This window comes from Lissotriton helveticus, chromosome 3_1 (genome assembly GCF_964261635.1).
Source record: "Lissotriton helveticus chromosome 3_1, aLisHel1.1, whole genome shotgun sequence".
Classification (NCBI taxonomy): domain Eukaryota; kingdom Metazoa; phylum Chordata; class Amphibia; order Caudata; family Salamandridae; genus Lissotriton; species Lissotriton helveticus.
Window position 1 is genome coordinate 814,723,125 of NC_136061.1, and position 26,532 is coordinate 814,749,656.

At 41.8% G+C, this 26,532-nt stretch overlaps 1 protein-coding gene across 5 annotated transcripts in view; it reads right to left on the minus strand.

The window, feature by feature from the left end:
• The window catches only part of LOC144822995 (3-galactosyl-N-acetylglucosaminide 4-alpha-L-fucosyltransferase FUT3-like), a 1,018,227-nt gene that overhangs the window by 426,861 nt on the left and 564,834 nt on the right, over window positions 1–26,532 (minus strand). For 3 of the 5 annotated variants that reach the window (XM_078681091.1, XM_078681090.1, XM_078681089.1), the window contains exon 4: window positions 8,210–8,272. The exons of the other annotated variants lie outside the window; for them this stretch is intronic. In XM_078681091.1, coding sequence (XP_078537217.1) covers window positions 8,210–8,272 — 63 coding nt within the window. The remainder of the gene's footprint in view (window positions 1–8,209; window positions 8,273–26,532) is intronic. 5 annotated transcript variants of the gene reach the window in all.

Below are 26,532 nucleotides of genomic sequence, written 5' to 3' on the forward strand. Positions count from 1 at the left end.
ATAATAGGGAGGGCCTTGAGAAATGTTTTGTCGCCATAGAAGCCAATGATGAGTTTGATCACACAAGTTAGAATGAAGCCCATGGCTTTATTATAACGCTACAAGATAGAGAGTTTCAGTTCTTACTGTTTTTATTTCATATAATAATGGGTGATGTCGATGTGTTATACAATCAGTTACAGGGAAAACACGTAGATACTGTCTTTGTGAAAGAATCTACCACTACATTTGTACAAAGCATAAGGAAAGTGAGAGATGGGGTTGACAATTTAGAGAGCAAACTGCCGGAGCATTCTACTTTTGCAAACCGCAGGCAAAACATCACCTCTATGGTTCGAATTGCAAAAGAGATAAGTGACATTATAATTGTGCAGGCACAATAAAGTTTTTCATTCACTAAACATTTGGTGAGTGCCACATTATTGCACAGTCAAGAGTTTGCAAAATATGATGAATCCTTCCCGGAGTGTGCTCTGAATGAGGCTGTACAAGCATATCCTATGCTAAAAAAAGAGCAGCTGAGAACTGAGTTGACTGTACTGTACGCAATGCCTGTGTACCGGAAGGCCACAAGTGCCTTGACTTTGCTGATTTTATACATAAACTGAATATGGAAAAGTCACTTACAGAGACAGTGACTTTACTAAAAATTGTCATTACCACCCCAATGACAACAGCCGAAGCTGAACGATGTTTTTCAGCCTTAAAGCGCATTAAGACATTCCTCAGGAACACCATGCTAGAGGAAAGACTCAATGCTTTGGCGATGCTCTCTGTAGAGATCAAGCTAGTCCAAAAAATACCGGACTTCAACATGAAAGTTATTGACAAGTTCGCTACACTGAAAGAGAGACGTGCGAATTTCATTTATAAAAAGTGAATGCTGCTACTTGTTTGTTAAATAAAAAAAATACTGTGAGTGAGGTACTCAGAAATGCATTGTTATCTCTGTTTTTAAAAGTTTGCTAGTGTTAGGTCTACTTGGGAACTAAACAGATTTTACTGATCAAATGGCATATTAAGTACATTCTGTTTCACCTAAACACTATAAACTGTGTGGAAAGACATGCGTTCTAATGGAAACGTGGTAAAGGTAATGCGTGGTTCCCAATGCTTTGTGAAGGCTGTTTCCCAACTGTTGTGCAACTTCTTCTACTCTTAGAGCTGAGATTTTCATGAAAGTCTTATAGTCTGAATTCAGCAGCTTAATAGGACGGAATGTATGGTTATACTGAATAAGCAGCTACCTATGTTATGGCATCTATTAATGTAATAACTGCACTTTCACAATTGCTTTATTAAGCTTCCTGCTTTCTCAAATTTGCTTGAAAATGCACGATTTTTCTTCTCTTTTTTCAAAATTTTCCCGGGGGAGAACCCCCCCCGAACCCCCCTTATGGTGGTTCGGGCTCTCTCGCTGCACTCGCTCGCGACGGTGTAGTATGCAAATCAGTTTACGCCCCACCACTTTTAAATGTCACCAGCCACCCCTGTTCTAAACCCAAATAACCCTTTCCAACGACACATCAGGGTATGCAAACGTTACATAGATGACGTTCTCCTCATCTGGAATGGCGATGAGGAAACGGCCAACAGGTTCATGACTTGGTTAAATCAACAGAATCAATTCCTCAAATTCACTAACACCATCTTCAATAAATAACTTGTTTTTCAGGACCTCAAAATCTTCCCCAAAGATGGTAGCCTGATAACTACCACACATTTCAAAGCAACAGCTAAGAACTGCCTCCTCCTTTACGACAGCTCCCATCCCTGACACTTGCGGGATAATCTCCCTTAGGGTCAGTTTTTAAGGTTGAGGAGTTACTGTTCTGATCTAAAGGATTTCAAGACCCAAGTAGAAGAACTGCAGAAGAAATTGGTGAAAAGGAACTATGCAACCAAGGTGGTGGAGAGCGCCTTAAAACGCGCTAGAAATAACAATAGGGACGCCCTACTTGAAACTACACCACAGAAAGTCAAAGAAGATAGACCAATCTGCATAACAACTTTCAATACCTGTTCCAATCAAGTAACCAAAATAATAAACAGACACTGGCGTACACTCAAGTGTGGATGCGTGAACTTCCCCAAACCTATGTACTCACACAGGAAAGGGAAAAGTATGTGGGACTTAGTGGTACATACAGGACGGGGAAAATTGATGGAGAGTGCAGTGTCAAACACTCTTCTTCCGCCACTGAAAAGTCATCACCCCTGTGGTCAATGTAGCGTATGCCATCTAACCAGAATGAGTAAAAACATTACCTTTAACAATGACACCAAGTGGGAACAAAGTAGATTCACCATGTGCAATAGCAAGAATGTGATCTGCATGATCACCTGACAGTGCGGTCTACACTATATTGGGATGACCACACGCCCTGTGGAAGTATGCATCTGCGAACACAGGAGCAATGTGAAATGCAAGAAAGCCACAACTAAAATATCAACACACTACTTAGAAACCAACCACACCATATTAGACCTCCAGTGGACAATAATGGAAGAAATGGACCCAAAAACTAGTCTGTTAAAAAAAGAACAGCGGCGAGCCTTCCGTCTTGGCACACACACAAGGGGCCTTAATGACGATATTCCATGGGGGCAAATAAGTAGTCTATGTATATTTTTCCATCTAGCAATTACTAGTCATACCACCACCAGTATGCATTATTTATGAACATTAATTGGCTCCCTATGAGACCTATCTTCAGTAATAAAACACTGATCTTGTGTTAATTACATCAGATCTGCCACATCGGGCCGTTTTTTCCTGTAACACCAGAGGTAAAACTGCACAGCCACGGCTTTTTCTAACATTAGGAAGGTTTTCCTTTCATGATTGAGAAATGGCTCAGCATAGTACTCATTTTTAATATAGTACTGATCAGGACCCTTTCTTTGGAAATTAATGTTGCCTCATAATTTTAATTCTCATTTCAAACCTTTCAGGTCACACCTGACCAGTCTATATGCAACAGCAAACCCCAGTTTTTGAAAACTAACTAATCAGGAAGTTGTGCCATATTAAGGTGGCCATTTTGTGAACCCAGCGTTCTCGTTTCATGGGCGAAGGTTTACCTCGAGCCCGGAACTTAGTCATTCCAAGGTAGGGGGCCATCTTGGAGGTTATCATTCTAGTGTTTAGATGCACATGCATGATGATTGCAGAACAAACCGGTTATAAATACCGGCGCTCTGCAAACACTCATTGTTCATGGGAGCCATGAGCAGGCAGTGTCTTGGGCGACAGAGATGCTTTGACGAAGTAAGTGCGGCATAGCCGATAAACTGTGCATCATATCCAGACATACTACTGTTCTACTCTGTGTATGTATATATATATATTTTAACATTGACTGAATCCTTCCTCTATCCACAGTGTTTGACTACAAGCGCTCCTCCCCTCCCGTGTTGAAGCTCATGGGGCCCTAATTGGGTGACCTAAGTGTACGTTCCCTGTCTGTTTTTATGAAATGCTGAGAAACTGTCATATCGTGTTTTATCTCTCCTGTATAGATGACTACTGGCACACAGCACTTATGCATTATAAAAGGGCACCGATCTCTGCAAACTGAAAGCGCATTTAGAGTGTGTGTTTCTTGTTATATGTAGTGTATTGTCTTGTATATCTTGAACATAACTTCAAAAGGGAAGCACAATATACACATAAAAATTACGATGAACTATCGTGCATGGAGTGAAAAATATATCACCTTTTAAACCTTTCACAAGTGTGGTGAAGGGGTGCTTCGCGTATATTAGAGTATGTACTACCATTATTACCTTTGTTCCTCTATCCTTCCAGATCTTTTTAAAGAGAATGCCAAGTAGGTATTGGATGAATGTATTTTTGACAAAGATGCATATTAGCCTTTGACATTGACTAGGCTGACCACACCAGGTAAAAGTCAGAGTGGTAAAAGGGATCAACCGCCTAGGTCCTGAAGAGAAGCTTAGGGGTAGGCCTCAAAACTTGTAGACCCCTGAGGAAACTGCCCATTATAGCACTTTTTCCTCCTTTTCCCCACTTTTAATAATACCAGTGATAGGAAGTATTAAAGTTTAGTTTTCCACGCAGCCAGGTATTTTTAAACTCACTTATCTTCTGACCCTTCTACTCTCACATCAAACACATTATTTCATTTCACTTGAAAGTGCTTCCACGTATGCGTAGGTAGTAGCACGCGGGGCGGGAAGAACCAGATGATGAAGCATGCCACCAATGGACCTTTTGGTGGGTGAGGCTTATTTTAGAACACATATTGTATCTCCCATGGTAGAAACCAAATAGTTCTCTTGAGTTTAGTCACTGTTTGTAAGAATAGCACAGTTATTTGGAATGGAGAGTGGACTCCCTTTGTTTTTTCATTTTTTTCGTACACATTATCTGCTACATAGACGTTGATGCTTTGACTGAGATTAATATTGTACACCCACCACTCCGTGTAGCTCTACACGATTTGTTAAACACTTCAGGTACCTGTCAGCTATAAATTTCAAAAGAGGAATTACGTTTTGGTCTGGGAGCGAGAAGCAAATATATACAAAACTACATTTGTGTCAGAATTGCACAATGAGTTTGTTACCCATCACCAACCATGATCTAAGGGACGACTTTATGTACATACTAATTGCCAAATTGTATGAACAGAGCTTATGTGTCAAATTATACCTAAATGGGGTCCCATCAGCAAAAACAATATAAGGATTTGTAAAATACACAGAGTTGCAATGATTATCAGAGCTGGCCAAGGGACCAATTTGGAATCTTTTTCATGGTTTCCGTGCTGGCAGGAGGATGAGTAAATATACATAAACAATCAAAAACACTGTAGGAGAAGGCGCCAACACTAATTCAGACTGTATTCTCTCCCTGGATTGTAGGTCACATATACAGCTGAATGTTATGACTAGCTAAGTGACCTTCATAAGGACAGGCCTAAGGGAAGTCATGTTTGGAAATGGCCAGGACATTGCTTACATTTGTCATATTTGCCTTTTTAACTTTGTGCACAACGATGACATGGCTGTCAAGCTTACATATATGTTTCATTGCTTTAGAGAAACATTCCCTTGTAGGTGTGTAATGTCAGGAAGCAAAGCATTATGTGTAGTGTAAATCAGAGAGCCATGTGGGTTAGTGACCATTGAACTTGATGTATGAGTGCTATATCAATCAATCAATCAATCAATCAATCAATCATGCCACTTGTATAGCGCGCTACTCACCCGGGAGGGTCTCAAGGCGCTTGGGGGAGGGGGTCCGCTACTGATCAAACAGCCAGGTCTTGAGTTGTCTCCTGAAGGCGAGATGGTCCTGGGTCAGCCGAAGGTGGATGGGGAGGGAGTTCCATGTCTTGGCCGCCAGGTAGGAGAAGGATCTGCCTCCGGCGGTTGCTCTTCGGATGCGTGGTATGGCGGCGAGGGCGAGGCTAGTAGACCGTAGCTGGCGGGTGGGCGTGTAGAAGGTCAGGCGGTCGTTGAGGTACTTCGGGCCCAGGTCGTGGAGAGACTTGTGTGCGTGGGTGAGGAGCCTGAACGTGATCCTCTTGTTGACGGGGAGCCAGTGCAAGTCCTTCAGGTGGCCGGAGATGTGGCTGCGTCGGGGGATGTCCAGGATGAGTCGGGCGGAGGCGTTCTGGATGCGCTGGAGTCTTTTCTGTAGTTTGGCTGTGGTTCTGGCGTAGAGGGTGTTTCCGTAGTCTAGTCAGCTGGTGACGAGGGCCTGGGTGACCGTCTTCCTGGTTTCGGTCGGGATCCATCGGAAGATCTTGCGAAGCATGCGTAGGGTGTGAAAGCATGATGAGGAGACGGCGTTGACTTGTCTCGTCATCGAGAGGGAGGAGTCCAGGATGAAGCCCAGGTTGTGTGGTCCGTTGGCTTGGGAGCGGTGCCCAGGGCTGGGGGCCTCCAGGAGTCGTCCCTGGCAGAGGCTGATGGTCCCAGGATGAGGACTTCCGTCTTGTCTGAGTTCAGTTTCAGGCGGCTGTTCTTCATCCAATCGGCGACGTCTTTCATCCCTTCGTGTAGGCTGGTTCTGGCGGTGTCGGGGTCGCTGGTGAGGGAGAGGATCAGCTGGGTGTCGTCGGCGTAGGAGATGATGTTGAGGTTGTGTTGGCGTGCGATGGCGGCAAGAGGTCTCATGTAGACGTTGAAGAGGGTGGGGCTGAGTGATGATCCTTGCGGAATGCTGCAGATGACTTCGGTGGCCTCGGATCAAAACGGGGGAGGCGGACTCTCTGTGTTCTTCCGGCGAGGAACGAGACGATCAACTCCAGTGCCTTCTCTTGGATGCCGATGTTGCTGAGGCGCTGTATTAGGGTGCGGTGGCAGACAGTGTCGAACGCTGCCGAGAGGTCCAGGAGGATGAGTGCCGCTGTTTCCCCGTTGTCGAGCAGGGCTCGGATGTCGTCGGTTGCTGCGATGAGGGCGGTCTCGTGCTGTGGTTGGCCTTGAAACCGGACTGCGAGGGGTCGAGGGATCCGTTCGTCTCAAGGAAGGCGGCAAGCTGTCTGTTGACGATCTTTTCGATGACTTTGGCAGGAAAAGGAAGGAGCGAGATGGGGCGGAAGTTTTTGAGGTCGGTGGGGTTCGCTGTTGGTTTCTTCAGTAGGGCGCTGAGCTCTGCATGCTTCCAGCTCTCCGGGAAGGTGGCGGTGTTGAAGGAGGTGTTGATGACGTCTCGGAGTTGGGGTGCGATGGTGGAGTTGGCCTTGTTGAAGACGTGGTGGGGGCAGGGGTCAGTCGGAGATCCAGAGTGGATGGTGTTCATCGTGCGGGCTGTGTCTTCGGTGGTCACCGTGGTCCAGGTGCGGAGGGTGGCGGTGGGGGGCGTTGGTTCGGCGGTTGGGTGCGTGGGTGGTGCATCGAAGCTGTTGTGGATGTCGGCAATCTTGCGGTGGAAGAACGAGGCGAGGGAGTCGCAGAGATCTTGTGAGGGAGTGATGTCGTTGTTGCCGGTGCTGGGGTTGGAGAACTCCTTGACGATGGTGAAGAGTTCCTTGCTGTCGTGGGCGTTGTTGTCCAGTCGTTCCTTCAGTGATTTCTTCTTGGTGGTGCGGATGAGCTGGTGGTGCTTGCGGGTGGCGTGTTTGAGGGCGGTCATGTTGTCAGTGGTCCGGTCGAGGAGCCAGGCTTTCTCGAGGGTGCGGCAGGTCTTCCTGGAGTCCTTGAGTTCGTCGGTGAACCAGGAGGCCTTCTTGCTTCTGGGTCTGCTGGGAGGGTTCTTCAGTGGTGCGAGTTCGTCGGCGCAGGCGGTCAGCCACTGGGTGAGGTTGAGGGCTGCTTCGTTGGGGACCGTTGTGCTGGTGGGTGGGTTCTGGCTGAGGGAGGTGGTGAGCTGATCGGCGGTGATATTGCTCCAGCTTCTGTGAGGAACCTGTTGCGGTTGGTGGTGGGTTGTGGTTCTTCTGAAGCTGAAGTGGACGCAGCTGTGGTCGGTCCAGTGGAGTCCGATGGAGTGGCTGAAGGTGATGTGCTTGCTGGATGAGAAGACGGGATCAAGCGTGTGGCCGGCTAGTGGGTGGGGGTGTTCACCAGTTGCCTGAGTCCGAGGTTGGCGAGGTTGTCCAGCAGGGCGGCGGTGTTGCGGTCCTTGTTGTTCTCTATACAGTGTTTACCTTTAAGTGAGCCTTGTAAAGGACTGTCTTTGCCTTAGTAGGGACTGCACATGCTTCCACCCAACTGAAGGGATGCATTATGATGTTAGTGAGTGGTAGCTGTTCAGTGTCCTCACGATACATAGACAACATCCACAATGTGCTGTGATGTCTCAGAATAAATGTGTGTCTTGACTACACATGATCCCTTCAACAGATTAGGGGTGAATGCAGCATACCTACCAAGGCGAAAATGTATGCAATGCATGGTGGTGGGCCGGATTTGGTCAGTTTTAGCAAATATGTAAAGAAAGGACGTACACATAAAACTTTGAAACATGCTACCAAGGTGCCTGTGTTAGTGGTAGCCACACTCATGCCTTATTATTTATGGAAATAAATCCTTAGAAACCTGTTGATGTGGCCATGTGAAGTAATTTCCATGACAGAATATACACAAAGAAAAACTTTTCGTAATTCACTCCACTTGTTTTAAAATTATACACGTTTCACATAGACAATAAAATCTGAATCCTATGCCTGTGATGGACCCATCCACTAACTCATGTGCTATGAATTATCCTTTGTGAAGTACTGGCTTATACCTTCGGCAGTTGAAACTGACAAACTCGCAATTTCTGCCTCATGGTGAAATGGATGGTGTCCGCCTGAAATATATAATAGTAGAAAGATGATAGATTTTTCCACACTCCATATTTAATAGAGGTTTGTAGATCAAACAAAACAGGAACAAATCAGATTCACAACATATCAGTAGGTACTACACATTTCAAAACTACATTAGTGATATGACTATTTTACATAAATACGGAGGACATTGTAGGACTAGCTGTACTCAATTATCCCTCACCTCACATAGTCATATTTCTGATGTGTGATTACTCTTGGTACTATCCAAGAAAATCCCCACCCCAATAGTTTCTGCATCCATATTAAACCTGTGTGTCTGATGTTGTGGTAGTGACATGTATTACATCATCAGACAACAAGACATAAACCCAATTTTTATCCATTTGTCATGATGATGCCAGATGGTTTTTGCATGGTGCATCACATGTCTGCAAAGCCCTTTTGCTCACAGATTTGAAGTGATATATTTTCATCTATGTCGTTCCCTGAACAGCTGATGAACAACGCCAACGGAGACGTGATAATTAAAATTAAACATTGTCTATTAGACTTTCATCATCACATATATATTATGTTTTTTCATATTATCTAGAGCATATAATTATTAGACTTTTTATGACTGTAATCCTAAAATCCTGCCCTATGTATGGAGGGAGACATACATTTTGCCACAGTCCACACAGGGAGAAAATAGAAAGATTTATGTAAAGATATCACTCGATTTTTATTTTTTTGGGTGTATGAAGTTTCCACTCGTATTTCCACTCAATGTTCCACATCAAATTTACTTTTTACATTGTGCAGTATAGGAAATTATCAAAATGGTCCTTTGCTATAGAGTGTCCACATACTGGAGTGGGTATGAAAATCACAGAAGTGACTTCATTTTTGTTCTTTAATGGGGAATGTAGTTGCACTTAAAATTTAGCATTACCAAAGAAAGCAAATATATAAATCAATATAAAATTGCCAAGAAGCACGTACATGCCAGCAGGGCCAACGATCTCAAGGCCAAGATAATCTATAATATCAGTCTGCCTTGAGACAACATTAGCCCACTGGAAATTGAGCTGATGGACTGTCCGCTCCACCAATGTCTCTAGGAGTAAGTGGTTGCGGATGTGCTCTCATCATGCATATGAGGATCGTTGTGCATAATGACCCATAATAATGCACCTACATCACTCACATAAAAATTAGCTACTACCCCCCTACCAAACATACCTTAAGGTACAATATTTTTTTATGTTCTGATAGAGCGCGCAGGTCACCTGACTATAGTTTTACCAATACTCACCTGGGCCCATAATTAAATTCTCCATATTTACTCAATCGGGTAACCTACACTCAACTACCAGTCTATTTTGTTCCACTAATTCCTATACCATTGACTTACCAATCCTTGTCACTGGTACCTATAACCACAATGGATCAGGGAGTTTAGAATAATAGGCAAACAGTCAAAATACCATAACATTTACACTCATATAATAACCACAGACTCGAGAAAGGTTTAAAATCTTTATCTACTCATCATCAAAAATCATAAGCCAAAGGTTAAAAGTAATCAGACTATCAATAACCAACATCAGAAGCAGTGTATAGCTATGCAAAAGAAATATTATGCCAACCATTTAGCAAGATTGTATTTTAAAAGGAAGGAAAACAAGGAACATGCTATTTTGAGAACAAACTTTAACCACTTTATCTAAAGGAGGGTAAAGAAAAGGAACATACTAAAGAAATACAATTCAAGCAATTATCAAAAGGTAGGGAAAAAAGGAACAATAATATGCAATCACGAGCTTAATTTAGCATATGACTATAGGGAAGGTAGGAAAATAGAACACACTGTTAATCAAAAGACCAAACTTTTAGTATTTTTAAAGGGAGGGTTGGAAAAGGATCAAGAAACATATACTATGCAATCATGAGAACATTTCAGCATAATCTATAGGAGGATAAGAAAGTAGAACATGCTAGTATATCAAATAACGATTTGTTCATTCAAAGGAAAGGGTAAGAAAAAAGAACATATATAATCAAAACTTCTATCGATTTAGGGAGGGTAAAGAAAAGGATGCAAATTATAATGACAATTACCCACATAGATATATATTAACCTAGAATGATGTGAAGACCAACCCTGGCCACGGGTCAGTGAAAAGGACAGAAGAACCCCAAAGAATGCAGTTGCCAGTAGGCCAGCAGGTGCAGTATGGAAATCAGGACAGGGTAGACCAGATTTGGATCAGGACAGGACCACCAAAGGTTAAGACCAGCACCCGCAGTTCAGTTGCAACGCCTGCGCTACTCCCTCTCTGCAAGGAATCAGCCAAAACCCCGACTGGGTTACAGCATGTACCAGCAAAGTGCTTCGCCAGTACTTCACCTTCCCAGAACCCCGATTGGGTCAGTGAGTCTGTCTGACAGAGTGCTCCGCAGCCCTCTGTTCTAAATCACCTATTGAGTGAGTTGGGTCAGTGACAGGTCAGCTATTTGGACAAGTTGGACAATTTCTCTAGCTAAACCAAGGCTAGTTATACTATTTTCCAGGTCAGTGTACCACCCCCAAATGTTGCAAGTGTAAGGATCCCTAATTTCGATTGGACAAAGGAAGAGGACAGGTCATCACACCACCTACATTTTTATACTTCGCCGTCTCCTATTCAAATTTATGTTCACGCCCATCAATTTCAGGTTCACACGACGTCTTCATTTCTCCTAACAATGGATGTTCTATTTACAAATACAATGTATTTCTGTATAGTTCATTGGGGCAGTTTCCCAGGAGCATCTTCTCAGTCAGTCAGCTCCTTGGCTAAAGTCCAAAGGTCACAGCTCTGGAGACTTGCGAATCTCGCGCAGTTGCAGTTTCAATCAAGATGGAGTACAGCGTTATGGAATAGGCCAAATTTCGAAGTGCAGCATGAAATGGAAAAGAAACAATTTTAGAACACAGAATAAATGAATACACTGTATACCATGAATTTCTACACTATATCCATTACTTTATAATAAACTATAGCATTAGGATTGGCAGAACGAACAGCTTAGCAAAGCAGCAGTGCAAGCTTCTTGCATGTGAGAACATAGAGCAGCCATATTAGCTCTAGTGCGCAGAAGCAACAGATTCCCTCCAAAGCTGCGAGTACGTCATGTCACGTGGGTATGACAGACGCATGCGCAGTAGAAATTCCCGCGTAGCAGCAGCTATTTTATTTGCAAGCGTATTAGGATTAGAAAACACAAAAGCAAGCTTCACTCGGATACCCAGTAATGAGGAAAAAGGGACAAATTAGTAAGACAAACATATTGGTTAATTCGTTAACGTTATTCAAGGTTCTTGAATACAAGCAAGTCACCTTCGTGCGAATCCTTGCTCCATCAATCCCCTCTTTGATGATATTTTATATCATCACAATTAATGGAAACAGATGCCAACTTCTCACATTTCACCCATTTCAATCTCTTCAAATTTTCTATTCTGCTTTTTCTCATTATTATTATGAGAATTCTTAATTTTCTTATAGATCTGGCTATTCAATTCTTCTAATTCGAGTTCTTCAATATTTCTTTTTACGCCTCGCCTATTCATGGAATATTTCTTGTTATGTTTTCGACATTTGCAACAAATCATTATTCCTAAAACTAATAATCCTATTCCTGCTGTTGGCATCAGTATTTTACTCACAAGACTTTTGCCTAGATTAGAAAACCAACTACCTACTGCGGAGATACCATCAGTAAGCCTCTTCCATGCACTATCAACCTCCAGTGGTTTAAGCTCTTTTTCCAAATTAGTAATATTTGTCACATACCCTTTAATTTCAACACTTTTGTCTGGTATGTAAGTGCAACAATGTTGCGCCTTCAACATTCTACAGACTCCACCCTCTTTTGCCAATAACGTGTCAAGAGCAAGTCGATTTTATAAAACCATAGATCTGATCGCAACCAATTCGGTATTGACCATTAAGAACCCTACAGCAGTGTCAGTTGATAACCGATCCACTACTGTTGACAATTTGCAGATTCTGTGTGTATATAGAGCCACTCCCACTGTAGGTATCAATGCACTAAAAATATCACCTACTATTTCACCAACACTTTCTCTTTTACTACGTACTAATTCATTAGTTCTTTCATTGCTTACAGTGATTTTATCCACATGGTATATCTTTGGGAAGACAAATACCAAAATAACATCTCCCATAGCAGTGATCTGGTAGTTTGAAATATGCCTTGTTCCCACATATATAATAAATTCCGGGAAACACAGGTTCTTACCCATCTTTACAACCCCAACCCCCAATTACCTTGTAATTGTGTTCGCATTCACTGGAACCAATGAATATATTGTTATAATAACTGGTTCTTTCTCTGTGAAGACAAAGTTTCCCCTTCTTTTCAAAATCCAGCAACATAGCAGCATTAGCCCCACCATTTGAGGTGCTCCCTATGCTTTCAGCCCATTTAGGAATTTTCTGATTCTTGTCATTTGATTTCTTTTGGAAACTCTCTCTTCTTTTTTCTACCATGTTCAAAAATATTCTCTCTTTTTCTTGTAATAAACATGTTAAGTTATTCTTCTGTGCATCATCTATATTTACTTTACCTACAGTTAGGAAATATTCACTAATGTAACGTGCCACATCTCTAGTGGTATGTTCAGGGTTTAGGTTTCTACGTACAGGAAGTTCAGAAAATGTCACATTTAAGTTGGAATGGTAGTACTGTAAAGGTCCTCTTTTGTAAAATAAACTAGCTAAAACACTACATGAAATTCCATAGGTTAGTGGCAAATGGTGGTACGTCACACCCTCAGCCATTGAAGTAGGCAGCTTCATACAGACATAGCAGTCTTCTATTTCCATTGCTTCTATATAGTGTACTAACAAGTTTGCAAATACATTTAAATGAGTTCTATTTTTTATTCTATTATAATGCAGTCTTTCTTCATCTGGTGCTTCTAATTCTACCTTTGTTTGTCTAAGGCTAAGTGCTCTCTCTTGTGTATCTACTCTTTGTAGTGTATCTCTAGTTTGTAGCTCTTCAGTGTCTTTTGGCAATTGATTAGTAGGGTACAGGTTTGTGTCTTTACTCATCATGTAAGGAATAGCTATTGTTAGTCCTATGCAAAGTATACGTACTATTGCTATACTACATAAACATACTTTGCAGCATGTTTTTAAACATTTTCTTTTCAGTCTTCCATTAACAGTATGATCAGCCATTTCTGACTAAAGGAGATTTAACCCCTCTTTGTAACTTCTACATAGATTTACCCTGTGCAAATTTCAGGTGGGTCTCACTTCTTTGTCAGTTTGATCAGTAATCAATTCTTCATCATTTTCGTCACTTATGTCTAGATTTTCAAAATCTTCCATCACGATGTAGGTCCACTCAGGGCCCTTGTATTTATTATTCAGTCTCTTTAATCGGGGGCTTCTCCTTCTGGGTTGTATCACAGGTTGATCAACTTGACTTGACCTTTTTGGTCCTGAACAGTTTTCTATTCCTGTCTGGTCCTGCTCAAGCTCTACAAACTCTTGATTTTCTTCTGCTTGAGCTTCCGCCCTAATTTCTAGCTGTCCCTTTTCAGGCTCAGGAGTTCTTGGTGGAGTGTCGATTATTTGATCTTTCCCTATCTGGTCCTCTTCAGCATCACTTTTGACTTGGATTTCTATGATCTGAGTATCTTTTTCTACGCCTGTCTCATCCTCGGTATCACTTTGTCCATCTAAATAGGTTTGACTTCTTGTTCGCACATATTCTGAAGGTATGTCGATTACTGGAATCCAATCATCCTGACTGGTGCTCGGCTGTTCTTATTCAGCTACTTCAGGATCGATCTCTTGAGACCCCTCAGCTGCACAACCTTCAGCCTCAGTTTCATCAGGTTCAGTCACCTTCTTCGTATGACTGGCATGGATCCAGTGTGGAACTCCTGCACACTTCACAGCTGTGGTGGTGACTAAAATTACTTGGCATGGTTTTTCCCACCTCGTTGCAAGGCAAGATTTTCGGGTGTGTTTCTTTAACACTACCCAATGTCCTGGGTTCAGATCATGTGCTGGAGTTGCTGGTCTGGCGACAGCGTCTTCCCCAACCCGGTGAGAGACAGAACGCACCTGGCCAGACAGTTCTTTGCAGTATTCCAGTACTAAATCATCAGATATGCTTAGCAGTTTGTGTCCTGGCACCCATGCTTGCCGCATAGCTCTTTCCATCAGTATTTCATGAGGATTCAAGCCTGTGTTCCGGTCTGGAATACTTCTGAGTCCCATCAGAACAAGTGGCAAAGCATCTGGCCACTCCAATCGCATTGACTCATACATCTTTCCCAGTCCCGACTTGATTGTGCCATTCAATTGTTCTACCACTCCAGAAGCCTCTGGGTGATATGCACAGTGCAGTTTTTGATTAATTTGGAATGCTTCACAAATTAGGCCCATTATTTCACTGTTAAAATGTTTTCCTCTGTCTGATTCAATTGTTACTGGAAAACCAAAGCGTGGGATAAGCTCTCTAAGTAAGAGCTTAGCCACAGTGATGCTATCGTTCCTGCGTGTGGGGTAATCTTCCACCCATTTTGAAAATAGGCAGACAATGACAAGTACGTATTTTAGTCCTTGACAAGGGGGTAACTGAATTAAGTCAATCTGTAATCGAATAAAAGGACCTTCTGCCTTTCCAATCTTTCCTGGTAATACTACTGTTTTCTTCCCTGGGTTCATTTGTTAGCAAATTAAATACCTCTGGCAGAGTGCCTCTGCTATGTTCCTGAATTTTGCATTAAACCATGTTCGTCTGAACAGACGTATCATAGCATCTCTTCCCAGATGTGAATCTCCATGAATAAACCTAGCCATAGGAGCAAGCAGACAGTTGGGTAACACTACCGTTTCATCAAGATAAACAATGACACCATCTTCAGCCCTTCTTTGACACCCTAATTTCCTCCATTGTTCCTTTTCCTGTGGTTCTGCTGCATTCTGCAAATCTCTCACTTCTACCCATGTGTTCACACCTTCCAGCATCATAAGTTGGCAGCTGTTTCCTCCCACCTCAAATTTTTTATTAATAGCCATTTTATGTTTTGCACAATGTTGGGCTAACTGGTCAGCATATCGGTTACCAGCTGTCACTTTGTCGTTGCCAGATTTGTGAGCAGCACACTTGACCACAGCCACCTCTTTTGGCAACTGGATTGCTTCCAGTAGATCTTTCACATATGGACCATTTCTGATTGGAGTGCCTGAAGAAGTCAGGAACTCTCTTTGCATCCATAGTTGGCCATAGTCATGCACAACCCCGTAACCATATTGGCTGTCAGTGTATATGGTTACTTTCCAATTTTTCCCAAATTTACAGGCCTTTGCCAGGGCAACCAATTCAGCTACTTGTGCAGACCTGACTCCATGTAAGTAGGATGCCTCGACTGGACCTCCCAATGTACACACTGAGTAAGCAGCGCTTAAACCTCCTTCCTCATGTCTCATGCAAGAGCCATCCACAAATAGCTCATAATCTGAATCAATTAATGGCTCTTCTCTTATGTCTGGGCGTGGTTTTGTACTGTATTCAGTCAGGTCAATGCAGTCATGTTCAACTTCTCCCTTCAATTCTGTAGTATGTGAGTCAGGTAACAGGGTGGCTGGGTTCAGAATATTACACCTAGCAATGGTTACATTTCCTGCACCTACAAGAATTCTCTCGTACTTAGTCAGTCGACTAGGTGTGAGATACTGAGTCTTAGTCATGGTTAGCAAAATTACAACTGCATGTGGATCATACACAGTTACAGGATGTCCCATAACAATGGACTCACTCTGCTCAAGGCTCATACAAGTTGCAGCTACTGCTTTCAGACATCCAGGCAATGCAGCCGCTACTGGGTCCAATGTGGAAGAAAAATATGCCACAGGACGTCTCACTAGACCATGAATCTGAGTCAAGACTGAAAGTGCACAATTATCTTGGGTGTCACAGAAAAAAGCAAAGTCAGGTATTCCCAATGCTGGAGCTGTACACAGACAGTCTCGCAATTTTACAAAAGCAGTCATGCTTTCGTCATCCTACTCTACTGGGTCCTTGGCTCTCTTCTTTGTCATCTGTATCAGGGGCTTGGAAAGGACTGCAAATCCCACAATCCATTGCCTGCAAAATTATACAACTCCAAGAAACATTCTTCTCTTTTTGTGTTTGTGGCAAATTCATGTTTTTAATTATACTGATTCTTTCTGAGGTAACTTTCCTGACACCTCTCTCTATCTGGTGCCCCAGATATTTCACAGAGTTAGCACACAATTGTAATTTCTCTGGGGACACTTCATGTCCACCTTCACCTAGTTGGTTCAGTAAAGCAATGGTATCAACAACACAGTCTTTTTGTGTTTTAGATGCCACCAAGAGGTCGTCTATGTACTGAACCAAAACTGACTGTCCAGGTAGTACCAAAGGCACTTTTTCCAAATCTGATTAAAAATCGAGGGGCTTTCTGTGTACCCCTGAGGGACACGATTCCAAACATAGACATGACTGTTGAATTAAAACGAGAAAATAAACTTGCTATCTGTGTGTAATGGAATCGAGAAAAATGTGTGACATAGGTGAATAACAGTAAACCATCCAGCCTCCCACGGTATCTGATACAGAATCACTGCAGGATTTGGCATGACTGGACAGCAGGGGACAACAATCTTATTAATCTTCCTCAGGTCTGTACTACTCTGTACTTTCCACTCGGTTTCTTTATACCAATTATGGGAGAGTTACATGGACTGCTCAGTACTTCTTGCAAAATACCTGCTTCAACTAAACGTTTTATTTCTACTGCAACACCTGCTTTTATCTCTGCACTCATCTTGTACTGACGAGTATTTGGGTAAACTGCATCTTCTCTTATGGTCACTTTTATTGGGTCAACATTTGCCATTAATCCCACATCTTTTCCAGTAAAGTCCCATAACTCTGGCTTTACCGTCTGTTGCAGTTCTTTGGGTAAGTCTTGTATTGTTAGTCTTTTAATTTCCGTCTTTGATCTTACTAGCATTCATTTGTAAATTCCGTCTTCGTCTGGGTTTGAATTTCAACACCATTGAGGGTGCAAAAGATGGTGCAGTTCATTTTGCACAACAAATCTCACCCTAGTAGGTTAACAGGACTTGAATCACAGACAACGAATCTATGCATTTCTTTAAAATTACCTATTCTAACTTCCATTGGTTCTGTAACTGGGGTACTAATTTGTTTATTAGAAACGCCCACTACTTGGATCACTTCTCCTGAGAGGGGTAGGTTAGGAACGTCTGCTGTTCTCACAGTAGAACGGGTAAAACCAGTGTCCAACAGAAAGGTGACATCATTTCCTTCAACCTTTCCTTCAATGTATGGACCTGACTGGTCTACCGGCAAGGAGGCGCCAAGCACGCACTCCTCGTCCTCCCCCTTCAGGCACCATCAGTAAGGTTCATCACAAAAGAATGTATCATTCAGAAGGAATTGTGAAGTTGGTGTATCCTTTCTTTCCCTTCCTTCCCACTCTATGTTATCTACACTCTGTTGTGCTTTGCTCCTGTATTTTGCCATAGGTGGCGGGGGCAACTGATTCTGTATTACCTGCTGCTGGGTTCTTCCGTGGCACCTCATTCTACATCTGTGGAGTTAAATCATTATTCGGCACATTACCATTCTGCACAGCCTTACACTCGTCTTTCCAATGCCCCAACTTGCCACATCCTTGACAGGGGAATTTCTTCTTGGCATCTTCCCTATTAAATGTTCCCCTTGGCCTTCCTCCACTTCCATCACCCTTATTCTGATTGCTAGTCATCTGGTTTAACTGTTGTTCTTGTTGCTCTGCTAATTTTACTTGTGCCCATATGACTTTTTCTTTTAACACTTTCCGCTTATTTTCCAGCTCATCTTCACAATACTATGCATATTTAAGGACCTCATCTATGAGCTTAGCCTGCCAATATATTTTATTGTCTTTAATCCATTGTGAAATTTCTGGCCTTAATCCTAACACAAATCGATAAATAAAATGTGTTATATCCCAGTCAGTCAGTCAAAAAGCTTTATTTCGATAAAATTTCATTATCATAAAAGCAAGTTTAAAAAGAATTGATAGTTGATAAAATTAGTAAGACATATCCAGTTAATAGCAACAAATGTAACATTTGCTAAAATTAATATAGTTTAAGAAAGAATTAAACAAAGTTTTTAAGCTTTCTGGCTCGAATAGCCCAAGCCCAGAATAGAAATTTGGCTAGGGCACAGACATAGGGTACATGACTGTCCGAAATAAGTATCCTGATTGCCACATCGTGGCTCCTGGTTCCCAGTTGCCGGCACAGATTCTTCAGCCAAACCCTTCTTGGATTGGCATATTCGCTACAGACAAATAGGAAGTGGGCCAATGTCTCTGGATGGGCTAGACATGAAGGACACAGGTCGGTTTTGTAAGGACTGGAATTCCATGTTTTGGTAAAAGTATTCAATGGCAAGGTACCCGTTCTGAATTTAAAATACAAAGACCGGGCAAACGGTTTCCCGATTATATCTAAATAGGGTTCTCGCATGGGAATGTCTTTAAACTTCAGGAAATCCTCAGTAAGCCTGCCAATGGATGTGCTAGAATGCCTTTGAGAACAGATCCAATCCCGATAAAGATTTTTAAGTACTTGTTTTGGTGGAGAAGATCTACTTGACCAAAAGTCCAAAAGGCCCAAATTCAACAGTAAAGATTTCATGTATGTTAACCATTTTACTCTGGCCCAATGTGGTGACGCCATTATTTCTTCCAGGCCTCTGGCGTAGGCACTAAGTTCCTCTACCCGCCAAATGCGGGCCCATAACAATAGAGGGCGAAATTTCGCAATTTCGCCAATCTGGGTACAACCAAAGTCCATAAATAAGGGTAAAAGTGGGGTACTTTGAGGGAGGGACATTATTTGTCTGCAGAAATTATTCTCAGATTTTTGAAGAGCTACTGAAGATGCAAAGCCCCAGAGTTCGGCTCCGTAGAGTGCAGAGCTGACACCCTTGGCGGCATAGATCTCTAGGACTGTTCCTATTGGTTTCAACGAACTGGAACGTTGCTCCCTCAATAGGGCACCTGTGATCCTTTTATGATTTAGCAGCATCTTGTCTAAATGAGGAGTCCAATCCATTTTGTCTGAAATGCGTATCCCTAAGTAGTCAAATACTTTCACCCTTTCCAGGGTCTCAGTGTTTAAGATAGGGGGACGCACTTGCTGTTTGGGGGGGTTAAGAACAAGGTATTTTGTTTTATTGGTGTTTATAACCAGGCCCCGATCAGTACAAAAGGATTGGAAATTATCCAAGAGTTTCTGTAGTCCCATAGGTGTTTTGGAGATTAGGAGCGTGTCGTCCGCAAAGAGAAGGGTCGGTACACGAACCCCCGCCAGGGATGGTTCATCAGATGGAAATTTCAGTAAATGCTCAACCACCCCATTAATGTACAAGGAGAAAAGGGTGGGAGCCAGAACACATCCCTGGCGGACCCCTCTCTCGACCGGAATACAGCCAGTTTTCTCCCCTCCAGAACCCCACCTGATTTGGGCAAAGCTGTCCTGATGGAGCCTAACTAGTAGGGATAGTAGATACTGTGGAAGCCCCATATTGGCCAGGACCCTCCACAGCAAGTCCCGGGGGACAAGGTCAAAGGCAGTCTTTAGGTCGATAAAGGTGAGATAAAGACTGCCCTTGCCTATCACTACCACCTTCCAGTAGATCATCATAAGCCTAAAGGCCTGCTCTATCGTACCAGTGCCTACTCTAAAACCGGCCTGGAAGTCGGTAAGTATTTTATTTTCATCTACCCAGTTAAGTATCCTGAGTAGAATAACTTTACCAACAACTTTTTGGCTTACATCTAGCAAGCTGATCGGCCTATAATTGGACGGGTCATCCCTTGGGCTTTTCTTATGGATGGGAACTACCTCTGCCCCCTTCCATGACGCAGGAATGGGGGCACCCCTACAAATGGCTAGAAGGAGGGAGTGAATTAATTTGCCCCAAGTAGCAACATCAGATTTTAACAGGTCCCCCGGGATGCCATCAGGTCCTGCAGCTTTCTGTGGAATGATGGAATTAATAGCATATTCTACTTCCTTCTGTGTGAATTCAGGATCCTTCATATCGATATTGTCTAGTCCACTGTACTGTTTGAATGTCTGTAATAAACATTCATAATATGAGTGCACCGATTCGTCCTTATTCTGAGTGGTTCTATCTATTTTCATCCAGTCTGTCTCCTTTGCCGGCACCTTTCCTTTAAGGTAAAGTATTACCTGATTAAATGTTTTCATTACGTCTTCGGAAGGTGCTCCTATCTTTGGGTCTCTTGGGTACTCATCACTCGGCCAATCAACAGCAATTTTACATTCTGTCCACAGATCTACGGGAACTACAATGTCAAATAATCCGTCTAAGTCTTTCAAAAGACACTTTGAAACCTTTACAAATCTCTCGACTTGTCTATACCATTCTACAGGTTTTTCACGAAGTATTGGAAAATCATTCGTAAATGACAAAATATCCTGTCGAGACCATGGAACATGCACATAGCCTCCACTTGGTACCTCTCGCATGGGACATAATTTTTCCACCTTCTCTGCTTCTTTTAAAACATATTCTGAAGTCATTTGTTTTGATCGAACCTCTTCCTTTTTATTTGCCTACCTGGCTTTCTATTTCTCTAATTCTCCCCATTTTTGTAACAAGTTTAGTAGTTCTCTTATCTGCACATTCCTTCCTGACACATTCATGTTTTCTAAATCTTTGTCAGAGAATTCTGCTCGATATGGCTTTTGCAGTACTTTAGATTTACCAATGTCAATCGCCATGCTGGCTGCGGTGTCCATTAATCTTTCATGGTACACCCTTGTATTACGTGTATTGCTTTTGCAAATGAATAGTAGTTCGTCTTCACTAAGGGTATTTAGCCTGTCCAATCCCACATTTCTAGCCATCAATTCTTCCAGTTCAATTCTTGATTTATATATATCCAATGGTTTTGGCTGGGTTTTCAGTTTCTCTATTTCTTGTGTCCATCAGTCTATTTCTTCAGGAGTCACTACAGTGGCACTTCTCGTACCTGAGGATGTCTCTATCTGAACTTCTCTCGAATTTAAAGGAGTGGTCTTTCTCATTGAACTACCTTCTGGTTCTCTTATTGGTAAATCCCTCAAGGAGATTACTGACTCACACTCACTGGCCTGATCATCTATTATCAAGGATTCTTTTCTTGGCTGTACTACTGATGTAGTTATAACTGGAGCTTTTGGACTAGCTTGCTTATCCCCGTACAAAGGAACAACTGGGCCAATAGTTACTGGAATTGTCAGAGCTTCAGGACTTGTGTTTAGTTGAGAGATTTTCTGAATTAATTCACTTCTCTGTTTATTCAAAGCCTCTTTCTCTGTCCTGTAGTACCTTTTCAATGGAGGTCTTGTGTATCACTTGCGGAGTCAAAGGTGGTTTTAAAAACGGGGCACTTGGATTTACTGTACTTGGTTCCTCATTATAAGGTGGTGGATTCTTCATTAACAAATCCTCCATATAATCATCATCTGAATCACCACTAGTCATTAAATGTTTGGTTTTCTCAGTCCTTTTACCTCCCGTGGGCTCTCCCAAAGTTATAACCCTTCTACTCACATGTTCTGTCTCCAATTTTTCATTTGTTTATCTCTGGATACCCCTTTAACTTTAGAGTAGAATGTACTCAACCCTTTGTCAGTTCTAGTTCTGTCTCGGTCAAAAGCCTCAATTTTCCATTCTTCTAGCGCCTCATATTGCGTTAATCTAGGTCTGGGATGTAAATCATTCATTCGGGTCCTTTAATTGAACAAAATTCTTCCATTAAATGTGCCTTCTAAGGGAAATGCTAAAATTTGTGTATTCCACCCAGTTCTCTAGCCATACACACGTGTGGTAACCCCTATCAAACATCACGAATGATGCGGGAGTATTCGGTGGTGGAATAATGACTCCTTCTCTAGTTTTAATTTGCTCATCTTTTTTAAAGTAATTCTTAACTCTGTCTACGAACGACAATTTTCTTTTGCTTCCATACATTTTGCAAGGTCTGCCTCTTATCATCTGTTCTCTAGCAAACCCTAAATATGTTGGGTCAGGTTGAGTTTCGGGACTATATAGTTGCCACATATACTTTTGTAAAATTTAGGATCACTCAACTTTGTTTACAAATTACTTCCAATACTAGTGCGTCTATTATTTTCTTCAACCAATCAAGTATGCGATTTCAAATATCCTCAACCAATAGTTGCGCAACTTTTCCCGTGAGATGAGTTCCCACGCTCCTGCGCTCACCCCTCCTTTACAATGCTATCTCAGCTAGACGCCCGCTGTCTTGACCAATACCAGCGCGGCTCTGAGTGACATCAGCGCAGCTCCGCAACTGACTCCCTCTTTCACAAGGTAATACAAACTCAATTCTTTTATTTTTAAAGTGCAATTCTCTTTTATTTAACAACGTAAAACATTTGCCACTGCACCCAAGTGACTAGATAGGAAACAAATATCTCACTGCAAGTAAATCCCTTCCGTTTACTTTTCACACACTACGAGTAGATCCCTTCCGCCTACCCTTCATACAAGCATTAGAGAACCTGCTACTCCTTCAGACTTTATCCACTCAGGGATATATACTAAGACCAAAGTTTCACCAGCGAACCCCTTTGCTATCAATCAAGCTCAGACGAACCTGCTACTCCTTCCGTGTGACCCTTACTAGGTGGTATCACAACAAAAGTTTTGCCAGCGAACTCTTTGCTATCATTTCTTCATACAGTCATACAGAAAACCCTTCACATTATCTAGAGCATGTAATTATTAGACTTTTTATGACTGTAATCCTAAAATCTTGCCCTATGTATGGAGGGAGACATACATTTTGCCATAGTCCACACAGGGAGAAAATAGAAAGATTTATGTAAATATATCACTCGATTTCTATTTTTGTGGGTGTATGAAGTTTCCACTCGTATTTCCACTCAAAGCTCCACATCAAAATTACTTTTTGCATTGTGCAGTATAGGAAATTATCAAAATGGTCCTTTGCTATAGAGTGTCCACATACTGGAGTGGGTATGAAAATCACAGAAGTGACTTCATTTTTGTTCTTTAATGGCGAATGTAGTTGCACTTAAAATGTAGCATTACCAAAGAAAGCAAATATATAAATCAATATAAAATTGCCAAGAAGCACGTACATGCCAGCAGGGCCAACGATCTCAAGGCCAAGATAATCTACAATATCAGTCTGCCTTGAGACAACATTAGCCCACTGGAAATGGAGCTGATGGACTGTCCGCTCCACCAATGTCTCTGGGAGTAAGTGCTTGAGGATGTGCTCCCATCATGATTATGAGGAACGTTGTGCATAATGACCCATAATAAGGCACCTACATCACTCACATAAAAATTAGCTACTACCCCCCTACCAAACATACCTTAAGGTACAATATTTTTTTTAATGTTCTGATAGAGCGCGCAGGTCACCCGACTACAGTTTTACCAACACTCACCTGGGCCCATAATTCAATTCTCCATATTTATTCAATCGGGTAACTTACACTCAACTACCAGTCTATTTTGTTCCACTAATTCCTATACCATTGACTTACCAATCTTTGTCACTGGTACCTATAACTACAATGGATCAGGGAGTTTAGAATAATAGGCAAACAGTCAAAATACCATAACATTTACACTCATATAATAACCATAGACTCGAGTAAGGTTTAAAATCTTTATCTACTCATCATCAAAAATCATAAGCCATAGGTTAAAAGTAATCAGAGTATCAATAACCAACATAAGAAGCAGTGTATAGCTATGCAAAAGAAATATTATGCCAACCATTTAGCAAGATTGTATTTTAAAAGGAAGGAAAACAAGGAACATGCTATTTTGAGAACAAACTTTAACCACTTTATCTAAAGGAGGGTAAAGAAAAGGAACATACTAAAGAAATACAGTTTAAGCAATTATCAAAAGGTAGGGAAAAAAGGAACAATAATATGCAATCACGAGCTTAATTTAGCATATGACTATAGGGAAGGTAGGAAAATAGAACACACTATTAATCAAAAGACCAAACTTTTAGTATTTCTAAAGGGAGGGTTGGAAAAGGATCAAGAAACATATACTATGCAATCATGAGAACATTTCAGCATAATCTATAGGAGGGTAAGAAAGTGGAACATGCTAGTATATCAAATAACGATTTGTTCATTCAAAGGGAAGGGTAAGAAAAAAGAACATATATAATCAAAACTTCTATCGATTTAGGGAGGGTAAAGAAAAGGATGCAAATTATAATGATAATTACCCACACAGATATATATTTACCTAGAATGATGTGCAGACCAACCCTGGCCACGGGTCAGTGAAAAGGACAGAAGAACCCCAAAGAATGCAGTTGCCAGTAGGCCAGCAGATGCAGTATGGAAATCAGGACAGGGTAGACCAGATTTGGATCAGGACAGGACCACCAAAGGTTAAGACCAGCACCGGCAGTTCAGTTGCAATGCCTGCACTACTCCCTCTCTGCAAGGAATTAGCCAAAACCCCGACTGGGTTACAGCATGTACCAGCAAAGTGCTTCGCCAGCACTTCACCTTCCCAGAACCCCGATTGGGTCAGTGAGTCTGTCTGACAGAGTGCTCCGCAGCCCTCTGTTCTAAATCACCTATTGAGTGTGTTGGGTCAGTGACAGGTCAGCTATTCGGACAAGTCGGACAATTTCTCTAGCTAAACCTAGGCTAGTTATACTATTTTCCAGGTCAGTGTACCACACCCAAATATTGCAAGTGTAAGGATCCCCAATTTCGATTGGACAAAGGAAGAGGACAGGTCATCACACCACCTACATTTTTAGACTTTTCCGTCTCCTATTCAAATTTATGTTCACGCCCATCAATTTCAGGTTCACACGACGTCTTCATTTCTCCTAACAATGGATGTTCTATTTACAAATACAATGTATTTCTCTAGAGTTCATTGGGGCAGTTTCCCAGGAGCATCTTTTCAGTCAGTCAGCTCCTTGGCTAAAGTCCAATGGTCACTGCTCTGGAGACTTGCGAACCTCGCGCAGTCGCAGTTTCAATCAAGATGGAGTACAGCGTTATGGAATAGGCCAATTTTCGAAGTGCAGCATGAAATGGAAAAGAAACAATTTTAGAACACAGAGTAAATGAATACACTGTATAGCATGAATTTCTACACTATACCCATTACTTTATAATAAACTATAGCATTAGGATTAGGCAGAACGTACAGCTTAGCAAAAGCAGCAGTGCAAGCTTCTTGCATGTGAGAACATAGAGCAGCCATATTAGCTCTAGTGCGCAGAAGCAACAGATTCCCTCCAAAGCTGCAAGTACGTCATGTCACGTGGGTATGACAGACGCATGCGCAGTAGAAATTCCCGCGTAGCAGCAGCCATTTTATTTGCAAGCGTATTAGGATTAGAAAACACATAAGCAAGCTTCACTCGGATACCCAGTAATGAGGAAAAAGGGACAAATTAGTAAGACAAACATATTGGTTAATTCGTTAACGTTATTCGAGGTTCTTGAATACAAGCAAGTCGCTTTTCGTGCGAATCCTTGCTCTATCAGTTCAGAAATGTTTACTACACATAAGAATATCAGACAATGAACACAGTACCAAAAAATAACACCGTAATGTAGGAAATGAAATAAGAGGGAAATAAGGGGAAATATGGAACATCAACTTACAACAATATATGGAACTATAATAATAAGTACCAAAACAAAAAAGAAGAAAAATAAAAAGGACTACAATGAAAGTATAACAGAGAATAATTATCATATTATACATTTCATATTGAAGTTCATGCAGTAATATATGAATCTAATGCAGACCATATATTGGGTCTAAAAATAGAGGAGTCACCACAAGTATGTACAAATGAGGATTGTCCACATCTCAAAAAAATAAGCCATTCCCACCAAACAGTAATCGATAGTAGTTTAGCATCCTTCCAATTCGAAATAATTAATTTAAGCCCAGTAGAAATAAAGAAAACCAAAGGTTTACAATTCGCAGGAGATAATACAGTTTTAGGAGAAAAACATTTAAAGATTAATAAAGGAAAAGATAAATGTATTCTGATTTTAAAGATTTGGGTAATAATATTCCACACATCAGTCAAAAATGGAAACAGGACAATGATATAGTATATGTGGCAAAT